This window comes from Dendrobates tinctorius, unplaced genomic scaffold, assembly GCF_039654945.1.
Source record: "Dendrobates tinctorius isolate UK_male_01 unplaced genomic scaffold, ASM3965494v1 ptg000063l, whole genome shotgun sequence".
In the NCBI taxonomy this organism is placed as follows: domain Eukaryota; kingdom Metazoa; phylum Chordata; class Amphibia; order Anura; family Dendrobatidae; genus Dendrobates; species Dendrobates tinctorius.
The window spans coordinates 2,566,760-2,588,981 of NW_027361731.1; the positions used below are offsets into that span (position 1 = coordinate 2,566,760).

Here is a 22,222-nt window from a genome sequence, read left to right on the forward strand (position 1 = left end):
ATGACGTTGGAATCTGCATGTGGAGGCCTTAGGGTCACGTCCATGATGAAAGCCTTCATCATCTGAAAGGCTTGAATCAGAATCTGTGGTTCAGTATTCACGTTAAGGTCTTCTGTTCTGGTTAGAAAAATAACTTTTTGATCCAGGCTGCCTCTGTCTTTTTTGGTTGATTTTTGTTTCATTCCATGTGAAAACCTGTCCAAAATCACCCTTGTCCCTGATAAATGGGGGGCATTGGAAGAAGCCGGTCATGGCGAAACGGCGCTGTCGTGGTGGTAGTTGGGGTACCATAAACCAGGTGCACACTGCTGTAAGTACATGGACATTCATGTGATTGCTTTGTGGTCTTCTTTTTTTTCCTTTTATAATTTTGGCACTTGCCTTATAACTTTTTCTACAGCATAGCGCTTTCCATGGTCGTGAAAGGTCTCTGTCCCCCTCCTCCTGCCCCTCTCCCCAGTCCTTGGACTCCTCCTCGGATAGTGATGTAGGGGGCCAACCCGTGCTTCCCAGCTGAGGATGTGGAGACACTGGTTAAAGCGGTCAGATCTATGATAAGCCTAAAAGAGAAGAAAACACCGAGATCCTTAGAGGATGTTATGTTTGGAGGAAAAATAAATTGCACCTTCCCTGTCAATAGAAAAGTAAAAGCACTAATAGAGAAAGAGTGGAAAAAACAGAAAGAAAGGTCAGGTACCTTACCTTCCTCATCTAAAAGGAGGTACCCTTTTGAGGAGAAAGATTCCGAGACCTGAGAAAAAATCCCTAAAATCTATGGTGCTGTGGCTAGGTCCTCAAAAAAATTATCCCTGCCTTTAGAAGATTCTGGCGTACTAAGAGACCCGCCTGACAAAAAGCGGATGGATTCTTAAGACACAGCTGGGAAGCGGCAGCAGGAGGATTAAAACCAGCGATAACGGGGACATGTACTGCTCGCTCTCTAATGATCTGGCTACAGCAGATAGAGGATCAAATGAGAAATAAGGTGCCAAGGGATGAGATCCTAGCCAATATGGCCCTAGCGCAAGGGGCAGCAGTCATCTTGGCAGACTCCTCAGAGGACTCAGTAAGATTGGCAGGCAGGGCGACAGGCTTGTCTAATGCAGCGAGACATGCCCTGTGGCTTAAAGGGTGTCCAGGTGATTTACCGTCCAAGAATAGACTCTGTTCCATCCCGTGTGACTGTTAATTCTGCTTTGGGCAGAAGCTGGAGTATATTTTGAAGAAGGCAGGGCATAAAAAGAAAGGCTTTCCTTGTTTTCCCGGCAAGACCAAAAGGCCTTATTTTCAGAGGAGAAAATTTAATAGGGGTCGTCCCCCGGGGGAAAGAAAAAATTGGGACTTTAAGGACAGGAAAGGGTCTGGCTACATGTTCAAAGGGCCCTCTACGTCTCCCCAATGATGTCAGGTCAGAGGTAGGGGGAAGGCTCTCTCTCTCTTCCTCCCTGTCTGGCTAAATATCTCCCCCAGTAGTTGGGTACTGAATATCATCAAAGACGGCTTAAGAATAAAATGTATCCATCCACCTCGGCAGACCTTTGCGTTAACACCTCGCAGAAAGTCCCAGGAGGAACAACTAGCCCTGAAGACGGAGGTCTTGAGTCTAGTGCATAAACAGGTGCTGCAAGAAGTCCTGACTCAGGAGGAAGGATTTTATTCCCCCCTCTTTTTGATACAAAAGCCAGACGGTTCTTGGAGAACTATTGTCAACCTGAAGAGACTCAACCAGTGGGTAGAAAATTGCTCCTTCAAGATGGAGTCAATAAACACGGCCATAAAAATGTTATTCCAGCACTGCTTCATGGCAGTAATAGACTTAAAAGATGCCTACTATCATATCCCAATTCATCGGGAGTAACAAAAGTACCTGAGAGTAGCTCTCTGGGTCCAAGGACAGGTCAGGCATTATCAATACACAGCCCTTCCATTCGGACTATCTACAACTCTGAGAGTTTTCACCAAAGTGATAGCGGAAGTAATGTCATACCTTCGATCCCAGGATCATCCCATACCTGGACGACTTCCTTGTAGTGGGGAGGTCAGAAACTCACTGCTCTCATCAGGTGAAGGAAGTAATGTTTACCCTAACAGAGTTAGGATGGGTGGTAAACACCCTCAAGTCAAAGTTGGAGCCACAGAAAGTACAATCCTTCCTAGGGTTGATGCTGGATTCTGAACACCAGCTCTGCCTCCTGCCAGAAAGCAAAGTGGTCAAGATAAGGAGCCTGGCTCTAAGAGCAATACAGCAGCCTGTAATGACACTGAGGAGGGCGATGTCCCTACTAGGCTCATTAACATCATGTACACCAGCTGTAGGCTGAGGACACTTTCACCTAAGGCCTCTTTCACACTTCAGTTTTTTGCAATCAGTCACAATCCGCCAGGTTTTGAAAAAAAACGGATCCTCAACTTTCTTTTGCCGTCCGTTGCATCCCTTTTTTTGAGGATCCGCCAAAAATTGCTGTCCGTCACCATCCTCAAAGATTTCAAAACGGAGCTTGCAACGTTTTTTTTTCTGGCGGATCCTCCAGACACTCATTTAACCCGAAATTCTTTCTGGGTGCCGGTCAAAAAAAAAAAAAAAAATTCTCTCTCTCTCTCGTGAAAGAGGCCTAAGACTGTTACAGTGGGAAGTCCTGTCAGCACAGAGATCATTCAAAGGACGTTTAGAAGGAAAAGTACATCTTTCCTTGACCGTAAGAGATTCCCTAACCTGGTGGACAGTAAGGGATCATTTGACATCAGGGGTCCAGTGGTAGAGACCAGTCGAGGACATTATCACAACCAATGCGAGTGGTTCAGATTGGGGAGCACACCTAAGAACCAAATCAGTACAAGGAACCTGGTCTTCTCTAGAAAGAGATCAGGGTTCGAATATAAAAGAACTTTGGGCTGTAGAAAAGGCCTTGAGACATTTACTCCCCTTACTTCAGGGCCGCCATACCCGGGTCATGTCGGACAATATAGCAGTTGTAGCTTATATCAACCACCAGGGGGGACAAGATCCCGTGGCCTCATGGAGGTTTCAAACCTCCTGTTTCAATTATCAGAACAACACCTGTTATCTTTCACGGCACTATATATGTGACGGACTCAGCTCCTGCTGAGCCCATTTTTTGAGTGGACCCTCTGGGTTGTGGCACCCACCCACCGAGGGCGAGTTGACCTTGTGAGAATTCACCCCCTATACAGGGAGTGTCAGGGGCAAGACCAAGGGGGTGAGCCACCACGACTGCTGGGACCAGACGGCCGGCTCAGGGGGACACTATGGGAGTGTCTGACGACCACGGACAAGCAGGAAGCAAGACAAGACAAGACGTAAGTGCAAGGTATCTTCATTAAGAACTTCAGGATAGCATTCAGTGCAAATGAGAAACCAAGAAAACGTGCAAGGTGCGTGCGTGGGCATGCCAAGGTCCAAAGCATAGTACGTGCCAGGTGGCACGCCTAGGTACAGGTAAAGGCACAATGGCATCGGACTCCGGACCGCTGGCAACGATCGACATGATCAAGGCATCAGGCTGCGGACATCAGCTCCAGACATCAGGCCGCAGTCATCCAGCTTACGATCTCTGGCAGCGATCGGCAGGTTCCGGGCATCCGGCAGGCAAACCAGGGTTCAGGCAAGGAGGCACGACAGATATCCAGGCATGGTGCATGTTAGGGAACACGCCAAGGTCCAAGGCAAGGCAAGGTGCGTGCATAGGGGACACCCCAGGGTTCAAGGCTAGGTGCAAGGCAAGGTGCGTGTGTAGGGGACACGCCAGGGCTCACAAAACGATACAGGGTGCGTGTGTAGAGACACGCCAAAACACAAGGTACAAGACAGAGTGCATGTGTAGAGACACGCCAAAGCACAAGGTACAAGACAGAGTACGTGTGTAGAGACACGCCAAAGCACAAGGTACAAGACAGAGTGCGTGTGTAGAGACACTCCAAGGCACAAGGTACAAGACAGAGTGCGTGTGTAGAGACACGCCAAGGCACAAGGTACAAGACAGAGTCCTGTGCGTGCAAAGAGACACGCCAGGGACAGGGTTCAAGGCAGGGTGCGTGCTAGGAGCCACGCCAGGGTTCAGGGCAGGACGCGTGCTTGGAGCCACGCGGGCCGCACACCTCACTGGCCAGTGCACACGGCTGTAATGCCAGCACGAGGCACGACTAAGGCACAGGAGGTGGGCAAAGGAACCTTCATGCTAGGAGCCATGCCAGGTTCAGGGCAGGGTGCGTGCTAGGAGCCACGCCAGGGTTCAAGGCAGGGTGCGTGCTAGGAGCCACGCCAAGGTTCAAGGAAGGGCTGCGTGCTAGGAGCCATGCAGGAGGCACGCCTAACTGGCCAGTGCACACGGCTGTACACAAACACGAGGCACTTACCACGGCACAGGAGACGGCCAAGGGGAAACCACGCCGGGGTTCAAGGCAAGGACAAGGCAAGGAACAAGGCAAGACTAGGCAAGAAACAAGGTACGGAATACGGAGCGGAACATAGGCAGAAACAGAGCCAGGTCAGAGCGAGGACAGAGTCTAGCAGCGGAGCGTAGGCAGAAGCCCAGAGCTGGGCCAAGGGAAGACCTTGGGACTAGACTTGGAAATGTGCAAGAGAGCACCAGAGGACAGAGTGTGGAAAACCAGGCTGAGACAATAACGTGAGAAGTACTACAAGGCTCAGAATAGCAAGGACCAGACATGGCGAAACAGGCAAGGCAGAAAACAGAGGAAGGACTACAAGTCAAAGAATAGCTAAGGAGATAGATAGCAAACCAGGTTAAGGCAGAAAACAGCGGAAGTACTACAAGGCAAAGCAAGGCAAAGACAAACATGGCACGAGAGACAAACATAAGACAAGGCACGGGACAAGAGACGGAGTACGAGCACAGAGCGTGTGCAGAGACGCACGACAGAGCAAAGTGCACGGGCACAGAATAGAGGGAGCGACCCAGCAGACCAAGCAGCCATGCAGGGAAGCAACACAATACTCAGGCCCTGACCATAGGGAGGGGCGGTCTGATATAGGGCATTAGCACCTCCACTTCTGGGTCAGGACCAGGGGAGAACTTCTGGTTCAAATCCTCAGGATCACAGAGCAGTCACATGATCAGGATTCCAGACATGCAGGGATGATTGCAGAACCAGTGCTGAAACCTAGGCAGGTCACATGATCAGAGTTCCAGACATGCAGAGATGATTGCAGAACCAGAGCAGAACGCAGGTATCTTGCAGCCCAACAGTCATGAGGTGAGTGTGCACACTGCTCTAGGGAACATGCAGGATAGCAGACATGAGATGCGCGTGCACACAGCTCCAGGGTCATGAGGCAAAACAAACATGGCGGACATGGCAGACATGACAATATATAAGAAGCATCGAAAATGTCCAAGCAGACTTCCTGAGTTGCAAAAAAATGAGACAGGGGGAGTGGTCCCTAAACCCTCATGTGTTCAAGCTAATAGTGCATGTTTGGGGCAAACCGGAGATAGACCTGTTTGCCACCTTACACAACAGGAAAGTCAGGAAGTTCTGCTCTCTAGATCCAGGAGAAAATCCATTTGCCGTGGATGCCCTACAGATATCCTGGAGGTTCACCCTGGCCTACGTGTTCCCCACAGTAGCAATGATTCCGGCGGTAGGGAGGAAAATAAGAGAGGATCAGGCAAGAGTAATTCTCATTGCCCCGTTTTGGCTGAAAACCATGTTTCTCCCTGCTAAGGCGGATGTCCATTACAGATCCATGGATCTTGCCGGAGATTCCGGATCTACTTACTCAGTGATCAGTGTGCCACTCTCAGGAGAAGGGTTTCCATCTGGCAGTCTGGCATTTGAGAGGGCACTACTGAGTCGCCAGGGATTTTCACCAGGGCTAGTCTCCACCTGAGAATTTATGGTAGAAAAAGTTCCTGGAATTCCTGGGTCAACCTTTAGGGGAGTTAGCACCAGTGGGACCTATTCTAGAGTTTCTGAAGGCTGGGTTCCAACTTGGGTTAGCAACTAATATCCTCAGGGTTCAGGTGTCAGCCTTGGGGGCCCTATATAATTGCAACCTAGCATCCAATAGGTGGGTGTCCCATTTTATAAAATCTTGTAGCAGGTCTAGGCCAGTCATTGTTCCAAATATTCCTCCCTGGGACCTGAATCTAGTCTTGGAGGCTTTAACCAGGGACCCTTTTGAGCCATTACAGGAGTTATCACCAAAATTTCTCACACTTAAAATGGAGTTACTAGTGGCCCTAATATCAGCCCTGTCTATATGCCCTCCATACACTCAGGTTTTTGAGGACAGGGTAGTGTTAAGACCAGATCTGGCCTATCTACCCAAGGTAGTTCTTAAGTTCCATAGGAGCCAGGAGATCACCTTGCCATTATTTTGTAACAACCCTCTGAATCCAGGGGAGGAAAAGTTCCATACTCTAGACGTGAGAAGGTTCATGCTACAGTACATGTCCATGACTAGTCAGTGTAGGAAAGATCAGTCCCTATTTGTAGCCTTCCAGGGTAGCAGAAAAGGTTTCGGGGTAGCTAAAAGTACCCTTGCCAGATGGATCAGGGAGGCCATTAGTTTATCCTACTCCGCAAGTGGTGCTCCGGTTCCTGAAGGCATCAAGGTTCTCTCCACCTGAGCCGTGGCTACCTCCTGGGCAGAAAAGGCTGAGGTATGAATTAATCAGATATGTAAGGCCACTACCTGGTCCTCACCATCAACATTTTTCCAACACTACTGGCTAGATCTATCCTCCTCTGTTGACCTAACCATTGGTAGAAGGGTACTTCAAAGGGTGGTCCCTCCCTAAGGTGTTTCACACTCCAAAAGTCTCTCAGGTGTGCTGTCATGGGGGAAGGGAAAACACCAAGGTTACTTACTAGTGGCTGTTTTTTTCCAGAACCCATGACAGCACCCGTATATTCCACCCTTTATCACTCCTTTGGTGTTCACTATAGTTTGGGTGTTTTTAGTTAATATAATGTGGTGATAGTTTTACCATGTGTGCTAACCAGGGGGGGCCTCTCATGCACTATAACCCAATTGAAGCGAGGGAGAGGTACCGCCCTTTTATTTTCAGTAGGGTTCCTGTCCTGACTGGGCGGATCCCCTCTCTCAGGTGTGCTGTCATGGGTTCTGGAAAAATCGGCTACCGGTAAGTAACCTTGGTGTTTCCCTAACAACTACTAATAAAACGTACATATTTTAGGCCACAGACAACAAGTAGTTTCTTCCTCGTAGTTGGCAGCTGAATACGTTTCTCAGACTCATCTTCCATAACATTAATTCTCATCTCATTTACTGACACTGGAATCTGCATTAGCAATACTGCAGAAGGTATTCATTACACATGACATGAGAAATAATTACTTTTTGATGAGGACGACATCTTCATCTTCTACTAGAAAAATATTTGGCTAGAGTCCGTCAATGACTCCATCACCACCGGCCATTTATATGAATGCTTCCTGTCTTCCCCGCACTGTAATCTTCTAACCCGTTAGATCTCAGGTCTGATTCACACACAAAAGTTTGCGGCTTTTATAAAAGCTTTTTTGTAAGAACATCAAGACAAAAGTTATTTGATGTCAATATCTCTATGTAGGCTTCCATATATTGCATGAAAACACCAAAAAAAAAGGTGTGTCTAAAGTCTTAGCCCTCTACCATTCCCCTTCAGCCCAGCTAAAAATTAACGGCTCCCTTACGACCCCTTTTATTATAAAGAATGGTACTCGACAAGGTTGCCCCCTTTCCCCAGGGTTGCACATCCTGATAAAGGAGCATCTTATGGAGGTCATACTGTATGTGCTAATCCTGAAATAAGGGGAATCAAAATAGTGAGTTCTGAGTATGTGTTCTGCATTTGCTGATGACCTGTTAGTTTATTTTACTGATCTACAAAGGATATATAACAAAATATTGAGATGAACTTTTGTTAATGACCAAATACTTATTTTCCACCATAATTTGCAAAATAATCTTGCGAAATCATTCAAGATGATTTTCTGGATTTGTTTTCTCATTTTGACTCTCATAGTTGTGGTCTACCTATGATGTCAATTACAGGCCTCTCTCATCTTTTTAAGTGGGAGAACTTGCACAATTGGTGGCTGACTAAATACTTTTTCGCCACTGTACTTGGGCACCATTGTTTTGGTGGATTTATCAGAATTGTTTGACTTTAACTTTGGTCGATTTTTGTCAAGATTGGAGGTGGAATTCCTGGAACCATGTAGAGATCTCCTGGTTTGGCCGAGTTAACATCCTCAAAATGTCTGTATTGCCTAGACTTTTGTATTTACTACAAACTATCCTGATATATATCCTATCCTCCTTCTGTATTAGGATCCAACGTAAATGCAGCCAATTTGATTGGTCGGCAGGACGCCAAGATTTCGTAGTATAGGTTGGCTGGACTCCTGAATATACTGTCTGGCATCTGCCCATGCAAGAATCTTAGATATTATGCACTGTAGAGAATCTAAACTGTGGGTACTTCTGGTCTATAAGTCTTGTCATACAATCCATCAGTTTCTACTCTACCATGGACTTGGCCTATTTTTGCCCGAAATAACATGCCTATTCTATTTAGTCTCAGGCAAACATTTAAAACTGTCCACATTCTCAGTATAAAGAGAATTGACCCATTAGGACCGTTATTCCCAATAACAGAAAACCCAAAATTTCCATCCGGTGTCTCCTCAAGCCTTTTTCTGGGTAGCTCCAAGAAAAACCCCTTGCGTCTTTATCATGTTGCCCCTCAGGGTGTATTGATTCCCCTCTCAGCTATTCTAGGTGATCGTTCACAGAAAGCGAGATATTCTTTTGAATATGTTCAACTAGGGCATTTTTTTCTCTACATTTGCCAATCATTTAGAATGGGTGAGCCCCCTTTCTTCGTTTGAATCCCTATGTATGGCTCCTGCTAATACTGCGCATGCAATCTCTGATATCTATAAGCTTCGATTAGATAGTGATCCAGATATGTTTCTCCCTTATTGTAAGACGTGGGAAAGGGAGCTCCATCAAACCTTTACAAGAGAACAATGGTATAAACGTTTCCATCTCTCTCATAAATCTAATATAGCCACTAAAGCTCAGGAAACCAGTTCATTGAGTCATTTTTCATCTGCTGGGACCTTCTCGTTTGATCATGTGACATTGTTACTGACTTTGATTGGTTGAGATGTATTATGTATGCATTGTGCTGTGATAAAGATCTATATACAGATCGAAACGTGTCGCTGAACACACTCTCCCCCTGGCACATGTCCATTTTACCTCGGGATTTTGTTTGTTGCCTTTTTCATATTTTAAATGGATGAATAAATTTTTTTTGATTTTAAGGAGCTGGAACACTTTTCCCATCTCTTCTCCGTACATCCTGTACACACACGGGTCCGCACTGTACACCTCGTACACACACTGCTCCGCTCCGTACACCTCGTACACACTGCTTCGCTCCATACACCTCGTACACACACTGCTCCACTCCATACACCTTGTACACACACTGCTCCGCTCCGTACACCTCGTTCACACACTGCTTCGCTCCGTACACCTCGTACACACGCGCTCAGCTCCGTACACCTCGTACACACACGGCTCTACTCCGTACACCTCGTACACACATGGCTCCGCTCCTTACACCTCGTACACACACGGCTATGCTCTGTACACCTCGTACACACACTGCTCTGCTCCGTACACCTCGTACACACACTGCTCCACTCCGTACACACGGCTCTGCTCCGAACACCTTGTACACACACTACTCTGCTCCATACACCTCATACACACACGGCTCCGCTCCATACACCTCGTACACACGCGCTCAGCTCCGTACACCTCGTACACACACAGCTCTACTCCGTACACCTCGTACACACATGGCTCCGCTCCTTACACCTCGTACACACACGGCTACGCTCCGTACACCTCGTAAACACACGGCTACGCTCCGTACACCTCGTACACACACTGCTCCACTCCGTACACACGGCTCTGCTCCGAACACCTCGTACACACACTACTCCTCTCCATACACCTCATACACACACTGCTCCGCTCCGTACACCTCGTACACACACGGCTCTTCTCCATACACCTCGTACACACGTGGCTCTGCTCCATACACCTCGTACACACACGGCTCCGCTCCGTACAACTTGTACACACATGGCTCCGCTCCTTACACCTCGTACACGCACGGCTCCGCTCCGTACACCTCGTACACGCATGGCTCCGCTCCTTACACCTCGTACACACACGGCTCCGCTCCGTACACCTCGTACACACCCGGCTCCGCCACATACCCCTCATACACACACTGCTCCGCACACCTCGCACACTCACTGCTCCGCTCCGTACACACACTGCTCCCCTCCGTACACACGGCTCTGCTCCGTACACCTCGTACACACTGCTCCGCTCCGTACACCTCATACACACACGGCTCCGCTACGTGCACCTCGTACACACAAGCTCAGCTCCGTATACCTCGTACACATGTAGGGTTCTACCAGGTTCGCAGGATGCAACGACGAGACACGAGACTGAGTGTGGTTTGTGGAAATAACTTTTCTAAACTGTAGCCGCTGGGGCTATCTTGAGCAACCAAAAAAAGTATTAACAGCAACCAGTCCACGCAGGGACTCAACAAACCTAACACCTTCTTATGGGTAATGCGACTAACCCGGTTGGCCCGGGTGCTATAGGCCACGTATGACCAAACTGGGGGGTCCTTATCTCTTATAATAAGCTTATCCTTCCAGGGGTCTGTCAGGATCACAGGCGTGGCTGCGTAGAGGTCGCTGATGCGGCTGCCTTGATGCCTCGATATTCCGGGATGGAGCTGGGTGCAACAGGCCCTGAAGAAACGATGACGTGGGGCGCAACAGGCCAGGAAGAAACGATGACGGTGGGGCGTAACAGGCCCTGAAGAAACGATGATGGTGGGGCGCAACAGGCCCTGAAGAAACGATGACGGTGGGGCATAACAGGTCCTGAAGAAACGATGACGGTGGGGCTCAACAGGCCCTGAAGAAACTGTGACGGTGGGGTGCAACAGGCCCTGAAGAAACTGTGCCGATGGGCGCAACAGGCATCTCCTTGCGGCTCTCATCTCACCGCAGGGTTACAACGCAGTCTCAAAATATAACCGTTCACCAACCTCTGCTCAGGGTCCCTGAGCAAACCGGACGGGGGCCTCTACTACTGCCTGTAGTGAGGTGGCGCCCCCTGGGGCTGGTGATGACAGGGCCGCAGCTGTGGGAGAAGGCAGGGGGGCAGTGTCCTAACCGCTGTAAAGGAATGGTCTGTCGTCGCTGCGGTCGCCTGAGGTAGCCGCCTTGTCACAACAGGGTGGGAAGCAGCGGGAGTCGCTGTATGGGACCATATGCGCGGAGCGGCCGCCGGTGCAAGTCTCTCACGTGTCACTAGTCGGTGAGCCCGCAGCTTTCCTTTCACAGGCCCCTGTCGGTCTCTCCACAACACACCGTCTGCTCCCTCGGTCCTCTCTATCTCACACGGCTTCCTGTCTGTTGTCCTGCTCTCTGTCAACTGCCACATCAGCGCGCCCCCTGCTCCTTTTAAGCTTGCCCCGCCCCGTTTCCCTGACAACTTCAGTCAAGTCTTTCCTTTTACTGTGTTCCCAGTATCGTTCCCTCAGGAACCCTGATGGCGATCCCCTGGGTACCTGTCCTTTCACTGTCTGGGAGTCCTCCCCACACTCCCCCACCCTGTAAGCTCACCAGTCATCGGGCGAAGGCCTTAGTCTATTGAGATCGGTCTGTAGAGGTTTCAATGTTCGTTGCCATATGAATTGATCTTGCTCATATCGTTCAGGGGGTTTGCCGACTGTTGACCGCTCGGAGCATCTAAGTTCGACTGAGGTAGAGTCTGGGGTGGTGGACATCGGTTGGCTGGTTGGTGCGGGTGGGCTAATTGTGGCAGATGATTCATTACTGAGTGGAGGGCCTCCGGGTCCTGGGAGACAATCTTCGTCGTTGTCCGGGTCCCAACATACGGAAGACGGTTCAGATGTTGACGGGATAGGCTCCGGTTGCTTCGGGTCGGAGGAAGTAAATGGGCGTAACATATTAGGATGCACAACACGAGTGGGCAGTGTTTCATCCTCCTCGGGTCGTATTTCGTACACCGGTTCGTCCGGATGGATACGGCGTAAGACCCGATAAGGACTTTCTTCCCAACGCGGCTCCAGTTTGTTCTGGGGGCGTTGATCTAGTACAAGCACCCGGTCCCCGCTTTGGAGGTGAGGAGGCAGGGTTGCATTCTTCCCTGGGTGCTCCTAGTCTCAGAGCTTGGTGTGTACAATTCGGTGAAGAGTTTGCAGCCGATGGCGATGATTTCGGACCCAAGACGACACTCCAGGCCAGGGCAGAGGTTCTTCGGGGTCTAACTCCACCTCCGTGATCCCTTTACCTTCTCTCCCAAACAACAGGGAATAAGGGGTATAGCCAGTCAGAGTGCGCAACATCTGAATCAATGTCCGATTAAATTGTTCACAAGCTCCATTCCCTTGCGGGTGATACGGTGTGGTCCAGGATTTGTCAATTCCATAGAGGCGATGTAGTTCTTCCATGACTTTCCCCAAAAAACAAGCTCCCTGATCAGAATGTATTCGTTGAGGACAGCCGTATACTTGTATAAAGTTTCTACAAATGGCGGAGGCAGCTGACTCTGCGGTCTAATCCCGAGTGGGGGTGACCACAGCGAACTTGGTGAAATGATCTACCATAACGAGACAGTGTTCGTATCCCTGAAATGCGGGCCCAATGGTCAGATAATCCACCATCAGGAGCTCAAGGGGCGCTGAGGTCACAATAGTCTGTGTTGCGGCTCGCTGAGCGGGTGGTTTGGCTAGTTCACACAAGCGGCAGGTCTGGCAAATTTCGTCCACAACAGCCGGCAAGCGCGGGTGGTAAGCTTTCTGTTGCAGCCATTGCAAAGTTTTTTTTGTTTCGAAATGGGCCCCTTTTTCGTGAGCCTCCCAAGCCTGTACGTGAAGTTGGGCTCCTGGCGTAGCCACTTGCCAAACCGTCACTGAGGTTGTTTGTGTTGTTATTTTACGATACAATAATCCCTTTCGGATAACCAACCTCTCCCATTGTCGCTGCATCAGCAACAGGTCTTGAGTCAAATTTTGCCATTGAGAGTCAGGGGGTAATTGCCCAGCGGCGACCCATGTCCTGAGAAGGCCAACCTCTTTGTCTTCTTGTTGCTGTTGTATCCACTTATCCCGGGATTGTTCTAATATGCCCCATGGGGTCTCAGAGGAAGATATTTTTTTATTGTCAGTTGTGAGCATGGCAGCAGTGAGAGTGAATGGTATTTCCTCTCCTAATTCTTCGTCTCGATTCAGTCCTGGAGTTGTATGTCGAATCCTAGAGAGGGCGTCTGCATGGACATTCTCGGCCCCTCTTTTGAAGATAATCTTTATAATTGTACTTCACCATCCGGGCCACCCATCGCTGTTCCAGAGCCCCCAATTTGGCGTTTTCCAAATGAGCCAGCGGGTTGTTGTCAGTTCGCACTACCACCTCGGAGCCCGCTAGGTACTCTGCGAATCTCTCCATCATAGCCCACACCACTGCGAGGAGCTCGAGCTTAAAAGAACTGTATTTGTCAGGGTTACACTCGGAGTCATGGAGTGAGCAACTTCCATATGCGATCACTCTCTCCCGGCCATCCTGAACCTGTGATAACACAGCCCCCAGCCCGTGAAGACTCCCGTCAGTGTGCAAGATGAACGGCTGGGAGAAATCCGCATAAGCCAACGCTGGGGCATCCGAGAGCGCAGCCTTGAGGTCTCGGAAGGCCTCTTCCTGAGGGTGTTGCCACTGGATTTTTCACCCATTGGCCCCAGCGGGAGCCCCCTTCAGCAGGTCGTGCAGGTCTCGAGCTCAACATGAAAAATTCTTTACGAAGCGACGGTAATATCCGGCTAACCAAAGAAAAGCCCGCACATCTTTCACCGTCTCTGGGGTAGGCCATTCCTGGATAGCAGCAACCTTCTCCCAGGATGGCCTCACACCCTCTGCCGAAATGACATGACCCAGATACTCAATCTGAGAGCGAAATAGGTGGCATTTCTGAGGCTTCACCTTCAACCCATACTTTTGCAACCGGCTGAGTACCTGTCCCAACCGCTTCAGGTGGTCCTCAAAGGTGGCGGCATAGACGATGATGTCGTCCAGATAGATCAACGTAGCCTCAAAATTGAGATCTCCCAGACACCGCTCCATCAATCGCTGAAAGGTCCCGGGGGCGCTGGCCAGCCCAAACAGCATCCGATTAAACTCAAACAGTCCCATGGGCAATATGAACGCCGTTTTGGCTCTATCTTCTTCTGACATGGGCACCTGCCAGGACCCACCGGCCAAGTCCAGGGTTGAAAAATATGTAGCTTTTCCCAAGGCGGACAGGGATTCTTCTATGCGGGGCAGTGGGTAGGAGTCTTTAATAGTGCAAGCATTCAGTTTACGATAATCCACACAAAATCGTAGTGCACCATCTTTCTTCCAGACCAACATGATTGGGGCCGCCCAGGGGCTTTGACTTTCCCGTATCACCCCTTTTCGCAGCATTTGGGCCAGCAAAGTTTTCACCTCTTGATAGAGTTGTGGCGGAATCTGTCAATATCGTTCCCGGATAGGGGCCGCTCCTGCTGTGGGGATTTCATGAGTGATGGCGGTGGTACACCCAAAGTCGTCCTCATGACTAGCAAATACTTCACGGTACTGTCCCAGCAATGTTTTTATCGGTGAGAGTTGGGCTGCAGTTAATCCAGAAAGCTCGGCCCGCATCTGCTCCAAAATCCTTCAGCCCTTCTCTTGTGCTGAGACTTCGTGGGCCTGTAAGGTTTGTGTGAGGGTGTGAAGACTCCAAAGGTGAACCCACAGGACCGCGACGACGAACCTACCCCCGGGCAAGCAGGCCAGGTGTACCACCCCCTATACAGGGAGTGTTAGGGGCAGGCCCGGAGGAGACTATCGCCGCGGAAGCTGGTACTTGGGGACAACTGGAGGAGTAGACAGGCGAACACTGGGCTGGCCAGCAGGCTGGCGAACACAGGAGGGACGGCTGCAGGACTGAACGGAGAGCAGGCAGGAGGAACCGGAGTAGGCAGGAGCGGATCAGGAAGGCACACACGGGTGACGGCAGGAACGGACAGGAATGGCAGACTCTGGAAGGGAATACAAAGACGGTGAGGGATCAACAGAATACACAAGGCGGGATAGGCACAAGACTGGGTGCTAGCGAGAGAAACGCAGGAGACGGAGGACCCGAGAATCTGTCGTGGGACACAATAGATAATCAGGCATGGATCTGAAGGGGCAGCTCCCTTTTATAGGAGCAGGACTTCCAGGTCAGTCCTCCAGGGTCACGGGGGCGGAGAGATGGGCTGAGCCAGTCTGTGCTGAGGTCTGGGGTGAGAGGCGAGCATGCGTCCTGGGCTAATCAGAGAGGCTGAACACAGGGCAGGACGCAGGAGAGTGGGCGGGCGCGCGCAAGCTGCAGGAGCGCGTGGGGAGCGGCGGACGCGCCTGGAGGCCGTGGTCAGCGTGGGACCAGGAATGGGAGCAGCGGCAGGAGCCGTGGGCGTGAAGGAGGCGGCGGGCACGGGAGTAGCGGTAAGCATGACAGTCCGTATTGTTACTTCCCAAGGATCCTCGGGGTGTACTTGTAATTGAACCGCAGGAGCTGGCAGCACTTCTTCTAAAGGCCTTACTAGTTTGGCCAGCACAGTTCGTGCTTTCAGAACGGTGTCTTGGTCTTCAAGGTTAACGCAGCGCACCAGGACGGCTCCTTTTTGCACGGTAGCCAGGGAACAGGCCACCAGTATGTCAGAAGGTAAGCGCTCCGAGTGACACGGCTCCACCTGCACCTCCACGCCCTCCAAGGGTATTGGGGCTCGAATGGGCAGGGCCACTACAATCTGTCCAGGAGGTAACACAAGCAGGGGAGTCGCTGGCGTGATGACCTTACCCAGAGCCTCGCCTTTCTGGCGGTCCTGATGTACCCGTGCTCCCCGCACCAGCTGCTGGAATAACTGTCCCTGGGCTGTGCGAGAACCCCACTGCTTCAGAATCCTCTGTGTAGGGTCATTGAGCAGTAGGTTGCCGAACTCTTGTAGAGCATTCATGCCTAGGGTGACAGGATGTTGCTTATCAGCTTCTCCTTGAGTCAGTACCACCCCTCTGCGACCAAGGGATTTACCGCACAGCGTCACTTGCACCCACACGACTCCGGCAACTGGGACCGGCAGTTGGTTGGCAGGTACTAGTCTGATCACGGGCCCCCACTGAGGCCTTGCTACTTCCGGGAAGTTCTGTTGAAAATACGTTGCGGGCATAGTGGTTACTTGTGTCCCCGTGTCCACCAGGCACCGGACGGCCCGGCCCTCCACTTCTGCCCAAACCACCGGGCATTTTGCTACCAAATCTTCGGGACTTCCACCACCCCTAGTTGTGGTTTTCGGCTCCGAGCGGCGTCCCCCCAGCCCGGAGCCCTTTAGTTTAATGGCGGCCGGGGTGGGTATCTCCCACGCCGCAGACACTCTCGGGCAAAGTGGCCTGGTTCTCCACACTCAAAACACCGGTCCTGTGTAGGTTGACCACCCCGCGGGGAGCATGATCCTCAGAAGCCGGGGTTAAAGCCAGGTCGTCCAGTCCCGGTTTCGGTTCTTCTCTTTATTTCGCCCAACTCGCCCTTAATACTTTTCAGCTCTTGCTTCATCTTTTCCACCCACTGAGACTCCTTGACTACATTCGCGGAGGCCTCCACACCTCGGACTTTCCCCATAGGGACCGCCACCCCCTGCTCTCGAGCACGTGCCTGACTTCCCACCTCTGAAAAATCTATTCGGGGATTCATCCTGATCTGTTCCCGCAGTACCTGTTTGACTAATGGATCTCGCAAACCAGTCACCAGTAGGTCACGTAGGGTAATGTCAACAGGTCCTGCCCCTACACCGTCCTTTCTTTCTATAGCCGTATGCAATTCTTGGAGGACATTCATATACTCTGTGATCGTCACCCCCTCTACTTGCATCCAACTAAACAAACGGGTTCTTAACTCTCCCACATCAGTAGGGTCGCCATGGGTCTGTTCTACTATCTGTAACACTTTTTCAAAAGTGTTGCGGTGACCCGGAGGTTTCAAAATCACTGACATCCACGCCTCCCCGTCCAGTGCCATGAGTGCCACCTCAGCCTCCAGATAAAGGGTCATTAGGTGCATCCAAAAGAGCCCCCGCATCCGCTCTGTCCAGCTCCATAACATAGTTTTGGAGCCGGAAAATCTAGGCAGGTTGTTCAGCATGGCCCCCAATGATATGCTGGTACGAGGACCCTCATCATTTGTAGAGTTTACAGCTCTACCCTGATCTGGAGCACCACTGTCTGTGCTCGGAGACTGCATCCTGCCGACTACGCCAAGTGTACGGTTCTAGCAGGTTCGCAGGATGCAGTGACAAGACACGAGACTGAGTGTGGTTTGTGGAAATAACTTTTATAAACTGTAGCCGCTGGGGCTATCTTGAGCAACCAAAAAAAGTATTAACAGCAACCAGTCCACGCAGGGACTCAACAAACCTAACAACACCTTCTTATGGGTAATGTGACTAACCCGGTTGGCCCGGGTGCTATAGGCCACGTATGACCAAACTGGGGGGGTCCTTATCTCTTATAATAAACTTATCCTTCCAGGGGTCTGTCAGGATCACAGGCGTGGCCGTGTAGAGGTAGCTGATGTGGCTGCCTTGACGCCTCGATATTCCGGGATGGAGCTGGGCGCAACAGGCCCTGAATAAACGATGACGGTGGGGCGCAACAGGCCCTGAAGAAACTGTGCCGATGGGCGCAACAGGCGTCTCCTTGCGGCTCTCATCTCACCGCGGGGTTACGACGCAGTCTCAAAATATAACCGTTCACCAACCTCTGCTCGGGGTCCCTGAGCAAACCGGACGGTGGCCTCTACTACCGCCTGTAGCGAGGGGGCGCTCCCTGGGGCCGGTGATGACAGGGCCGCAACTGTGGGAGAAGGCAGGGGGGCAGTGTCCTGACCGCTGTAAAGGAATGGTCTGTCGTCGCTGCGGTCGCCTGAGGTAGCCGCCTTGTCACAACAGGGTGGGAAGCAGCGGGAGTCGCTGTATGGGACCATATGCGGAGAGCGGCCGCCGGTGCAAGTCTCTCACGTGTCACTAGTCAGTGAGTACGCAGCTTTCATTTCACAGGCCCCTGACGGTCTCTCCACAACACACCGTCTGCTCCCTCGGTCCTCTCTGTCTCACACGGTTTCCTGTCTGTTGTCCTGCTCTCTGTCAACTGCCACTTCAGCGCGCCCCCTGCTCCTTTTAAGCGTGCCCCTGTTTCCCTGACAACTTCAGTCAAGTCTTTCCTTTTACTGTCTTCCCAGTATCGTTCCCTCAGGAACCCTGATGGCGATCCCCTGGGTACCTGTCCTTTCACTGTCTGGGAGTCCTCCTCCCCACACACACGTGGCTCCACTCCGTACACCTCGTACACACGGCTCCGCTCCGTACACCTCATACACACACGGCTCCGCTCCGTATACCTCGTACACACACGGCTCTGCTCCGTACACCTCATACACACACGGCTCCGCTCCGTACACCTCGTACACATGCGGCTCCGCTACATACCCCTTGTACACACACTGCTCCCCTCCGTACACATGGCTCTGCTCCGCACACCTCGTACACACACTGCTCCGCTCCGTACACCTCGCACAAACACTGCTCCACTCCGTACACACGGCTCTGCTCCGTACACCTCGTACACACACGGCTCCGCTCTGTACACCTCGTACACACACGACTCCGCTCTGTACACCTCGTACACACACGACTCCGCTCTGTACACCTCGCACACACACGACTCTGCTCTGTACACCTCGTACACATACGACTCCACTCCGTACAGCTCATACACACACGGCTCCGCTCCGCACACCTCGTACACACACGGCTCCGCTCCGTACACCTCGTACACACACGGCTCCGCTCCGCACACCTCGTACACACACGGCTCAGCTCCGTACACCTCGTACACACACGGCTCCGCTCCGTACACCTCGTACACACACGGCTCCGCTCCGTACACCTCGTACACACGGCTCCGCTCTGTACACCTCGTACACACGCGACTCCGCTCTGTACACCTCGTACACATACGACTCCGCTCCGCACAGCTCATACACACACGGCTCCGCTCCGTACACCTCGTATACACGCGGCTCCGCTCCGTACACCTCGTACACACGTGGCTCCGCTCCGCACACCTCGTACACACACAGCTCTGCTCCGTACACCTCGTACACACACGGCTCCGCTACATACACCTCGTACACACACTGCTCCGCTCCGTACACCTCGTACACACACGGCTCCGCTACATACACCTCGTACACACACTGCTCCGCTCCGTACACCTCGTCCACACACTGCTCCGTACACCTCATCCACACACGGCTCTGCTCTGTACACACACGGCTCTGCTCTGTACACACACGGCTCTGCTCTGTACACACACGGCTCTGCCTCATCCACACTGTAAACCTCTCCTGACCCCACACATAAACTTCCCCTCATCCAGCACCATGACAACCAGCACAGCAGAGTCCTGTATTCACTGAGGCCCCTGATCATGTGACCCCTGACTCCTCCCCTCCTGTGACCTCATCACAGGTCCTGTGCGCACAGAGCAGCCGTATATGTGGAGTGCGGCTCTGCGGGTGGAGGTAAGTGCTGGAGGCTCCATTATTCTCTATGTGGAGTGCGGCTCTGCGGGTGGAGGTCGGTGCTGGAGGCTCCATTATTCTCTATGTGGAGTGCGGCTCTGCGGGTGGAGGTCGGTGCTGGAGGCTCCATTATTCTCTATGTGGAGTGCGGCTCTGCGGGTGGAGGTCGGTGCTGGAGGCTCCATTATTCTCTATGTGGAGTGCGGCTCTGCGGGTGGAGGTCGTGCTGGAGGCTCCATTATTCTCTATGTGGAGTGCGGCTCTGCGGGTGGAGGTTGGTGGTGGAGGCTCCATTATTCTCTATGTGGAGTGTGGCTCTGCGGGTGGAGGTCAGTGCTGGAGGCCCCATTATTCTCTATGTGGTGTGCGGCTCTGCGGGTGGAGGTTGGTGGTGGAGGCTCCATTATTCTCTATGTGGAGTGCGGGTGGAGGTAGGTGCTGGAGGCTCCATTATTCTCTATGTGGAGTGCGGCTCTGCGGGTGGAGGTCGGTGCTGGAGGCTCCATTATTCTCTATGTGGAGTGCGGCTCTGCGGGTGGAGGTTGGTGGTGGAGGCTCCATTATTCTCTATGTGGAGTGTGGCTCTGCGGGTGGAGGTCGGTGCTGGAGGCTCCATTATTCTCTATGTGGAGTGTGGCTCTGCGGGTGGAGGTAAGTGCTGGAGGCTCCATTATTCTCTATGTGGAGTGCGGCTCTGCGGGTGGAGGTCGGTGCTGGAGGCTCCATTATTCTCTATGTGGAGTGCGGCTCTGCGGGTGGAGGTTGGTGGTGGAGGCTCCATTATTCTCTATGTGGAGTGTGGCTCTGCGGGTGGAGGTCAGTGCTGGAGGCCCCATTATTCTCTATGTGGAGTGCGGCTCTGCGGGTGGAGGTCGGTGCCGGAGGCTCCATTATTCTCTATGTGGAGTGCGGCTCTGCGGGTGGAGGTCAGTGCTGGAGGCCCCATTATTCTCTATGTGGAGTGCGGCTCTGCGGGTGGAGGTCGGTGCTGGAGGCTCCATTATTCTCTATGTGGAGTGCGGCTCTGCGGGTGGAGGTCGGTGCTGGAGGCTCCATTATTCTCTATGTGGAGTGCGGGTGGAGGTTGGTGCTGGAGGCTCCATTATTCTCTACGTGGAGTGCGGCTCTGCGGGTGGAGGTCGGTGCCGGAGGCTCCATTATTCTCTATGTGGAGTGCGGCTCTGCGGGTGGAGGTCGGTGCCCGAGGCTCCATTATTCTCTATGTGGAGTGCGGCTCTGCGGGTGGAGGTCGGTGCTGGAGGCTCCATTATTCCCTGTGGAGTGCGGCTCTGCGGGTGGAGGTCAGTGCTGGAGGCTCCATTATTCTCTATGTGGAGTGCGGCTCTGCGGGTGGAGGAAAGTGCTGGAGGCTCCATTATTCTCTATGTGGAGTGCGGCTCTGCGGGTGGAGGTCGGTGCCGGAGGCTCCATTATTCTCTATGTGGAGTGCGGCTCTGCGGGTGGTGGTCGGTGCCAGAGGCTCCATTATTCTCTATGTGGAGTGCGGCTCTGCGGGTGGAGGAAAGTGCCCGAGGCTCCATTATTCTCTATGTGGAGTGCGGCTCTGCGGGTGGAGGTCGGTGCCAGAGGCTCCATTATTCTCTATGTGGAGTGCGGCTCTGCGGGTGGAGGTAAGTGCTGGAGGCTCCATTATTCTCTATGTGGAGTGTGGGTGGAGGTCGGTGCCGGAGGCTCCATTATTCTCTATGTGGAGTGCGGCTCTGCGGGTGGAGGTCAGTGCCGGAGGCTCCATTATTCTCTATGTGGAGTGCGGCTCTGCGGGTGGAGGTCGGTGCCGGAGGCCCCATTATTCTCTATGTGGAGTGCGGCTCTGCGGGTGGAGGTAGGTGCTGGAGGCTCCATTATTCTCTGTGGAGTGCGGCTCTGCGGGTGGAGGTCGGTGCCGGAGGCTCCATTATTCTCTATGTGGAGTGCGGCTCTGCGGGTGGAGGTCGGTGCCGGAGGCCCCATTATTCTCTATGTGGAGTGCGGCTCTGCGGGTGGAGGTCAGTGCTGGAGGCTCCATTATTCTCTATGTGGAGTGTGGCTCTGCGGGTGGAGGTCGGTGCTGGAGGCTCCATTATTCTCTATGTGGAGTGCGGCTCTGCGGGTGGAGGTCGGTGCTGGAGGCTCCATTATTCTCTATGTGGAGTGCGGCTCTGCGGGTGGAGGTCTGTGCTAGAGGCTCCATTATTCTCTATGTGGAGTGTGGCTCTGCGGGTGGAGGTCGGTGCTGGAGGCTCCATTATTCTCTATGTGGAGTGTGGCTCTGCGGGTGGAGGTCGGTGCCGGAGGCTCCATTATTCTCTATGTGGCGTGCGGATCTGCGGGTGGAGGTCGGTGCCGGAGGCTCCATTATTCTCTATGTGGAGTGTGGTTCTGCGGGTGGAGGTAAGTGCTGGAGGCTCCATTATTCTGTTTGTGGAGTGCGGCTCTGAGTATCTTTTGGGCTGAAAGTCC

The 22,222-nt window shown here is 52.4% G+C and overlaps 2 protein-coding genes across 2 annotated transcripts in view; both read left to right on the plus strand.

Moving 5' to 3' along the window:
• The first annotated feature begins 19,647 nt into the window (after positions 1–19,647).
• The window catches only part of LOC141094154 (uncharacterized), a 28,932-nt gene continuing 26,357 nt past the window's right edge, over positions 19,648–22,222 (plus strand). Inside the window, exon 1 of the mRNA XM_073579906.1 lies at positions 19,648–19,762. The gene's annotated coding sequence lies outside the window, so the exon portion shown is untranslated. The remainder of the gene's footprint in view (positions 19,763–22,222) is intronic.
• Positions 21,824–22,222, plus strand: part of LOC141094139 (uncharacterized) — a 305,335-nt gene continuing 304,936 nt past the window's right edge. The window contains exon 1 of the mRNA XM_073579876.1: positions 21,824–21,933. Coding sequence (XP_073435977.1) covers positions 21,907–21,933 — 27 coding nt within the window. The 5' untranslated portion in view covers positions 21,824–21,906. The remainder of the gene's footprint in view (positions 21,934–22,222) is intronic.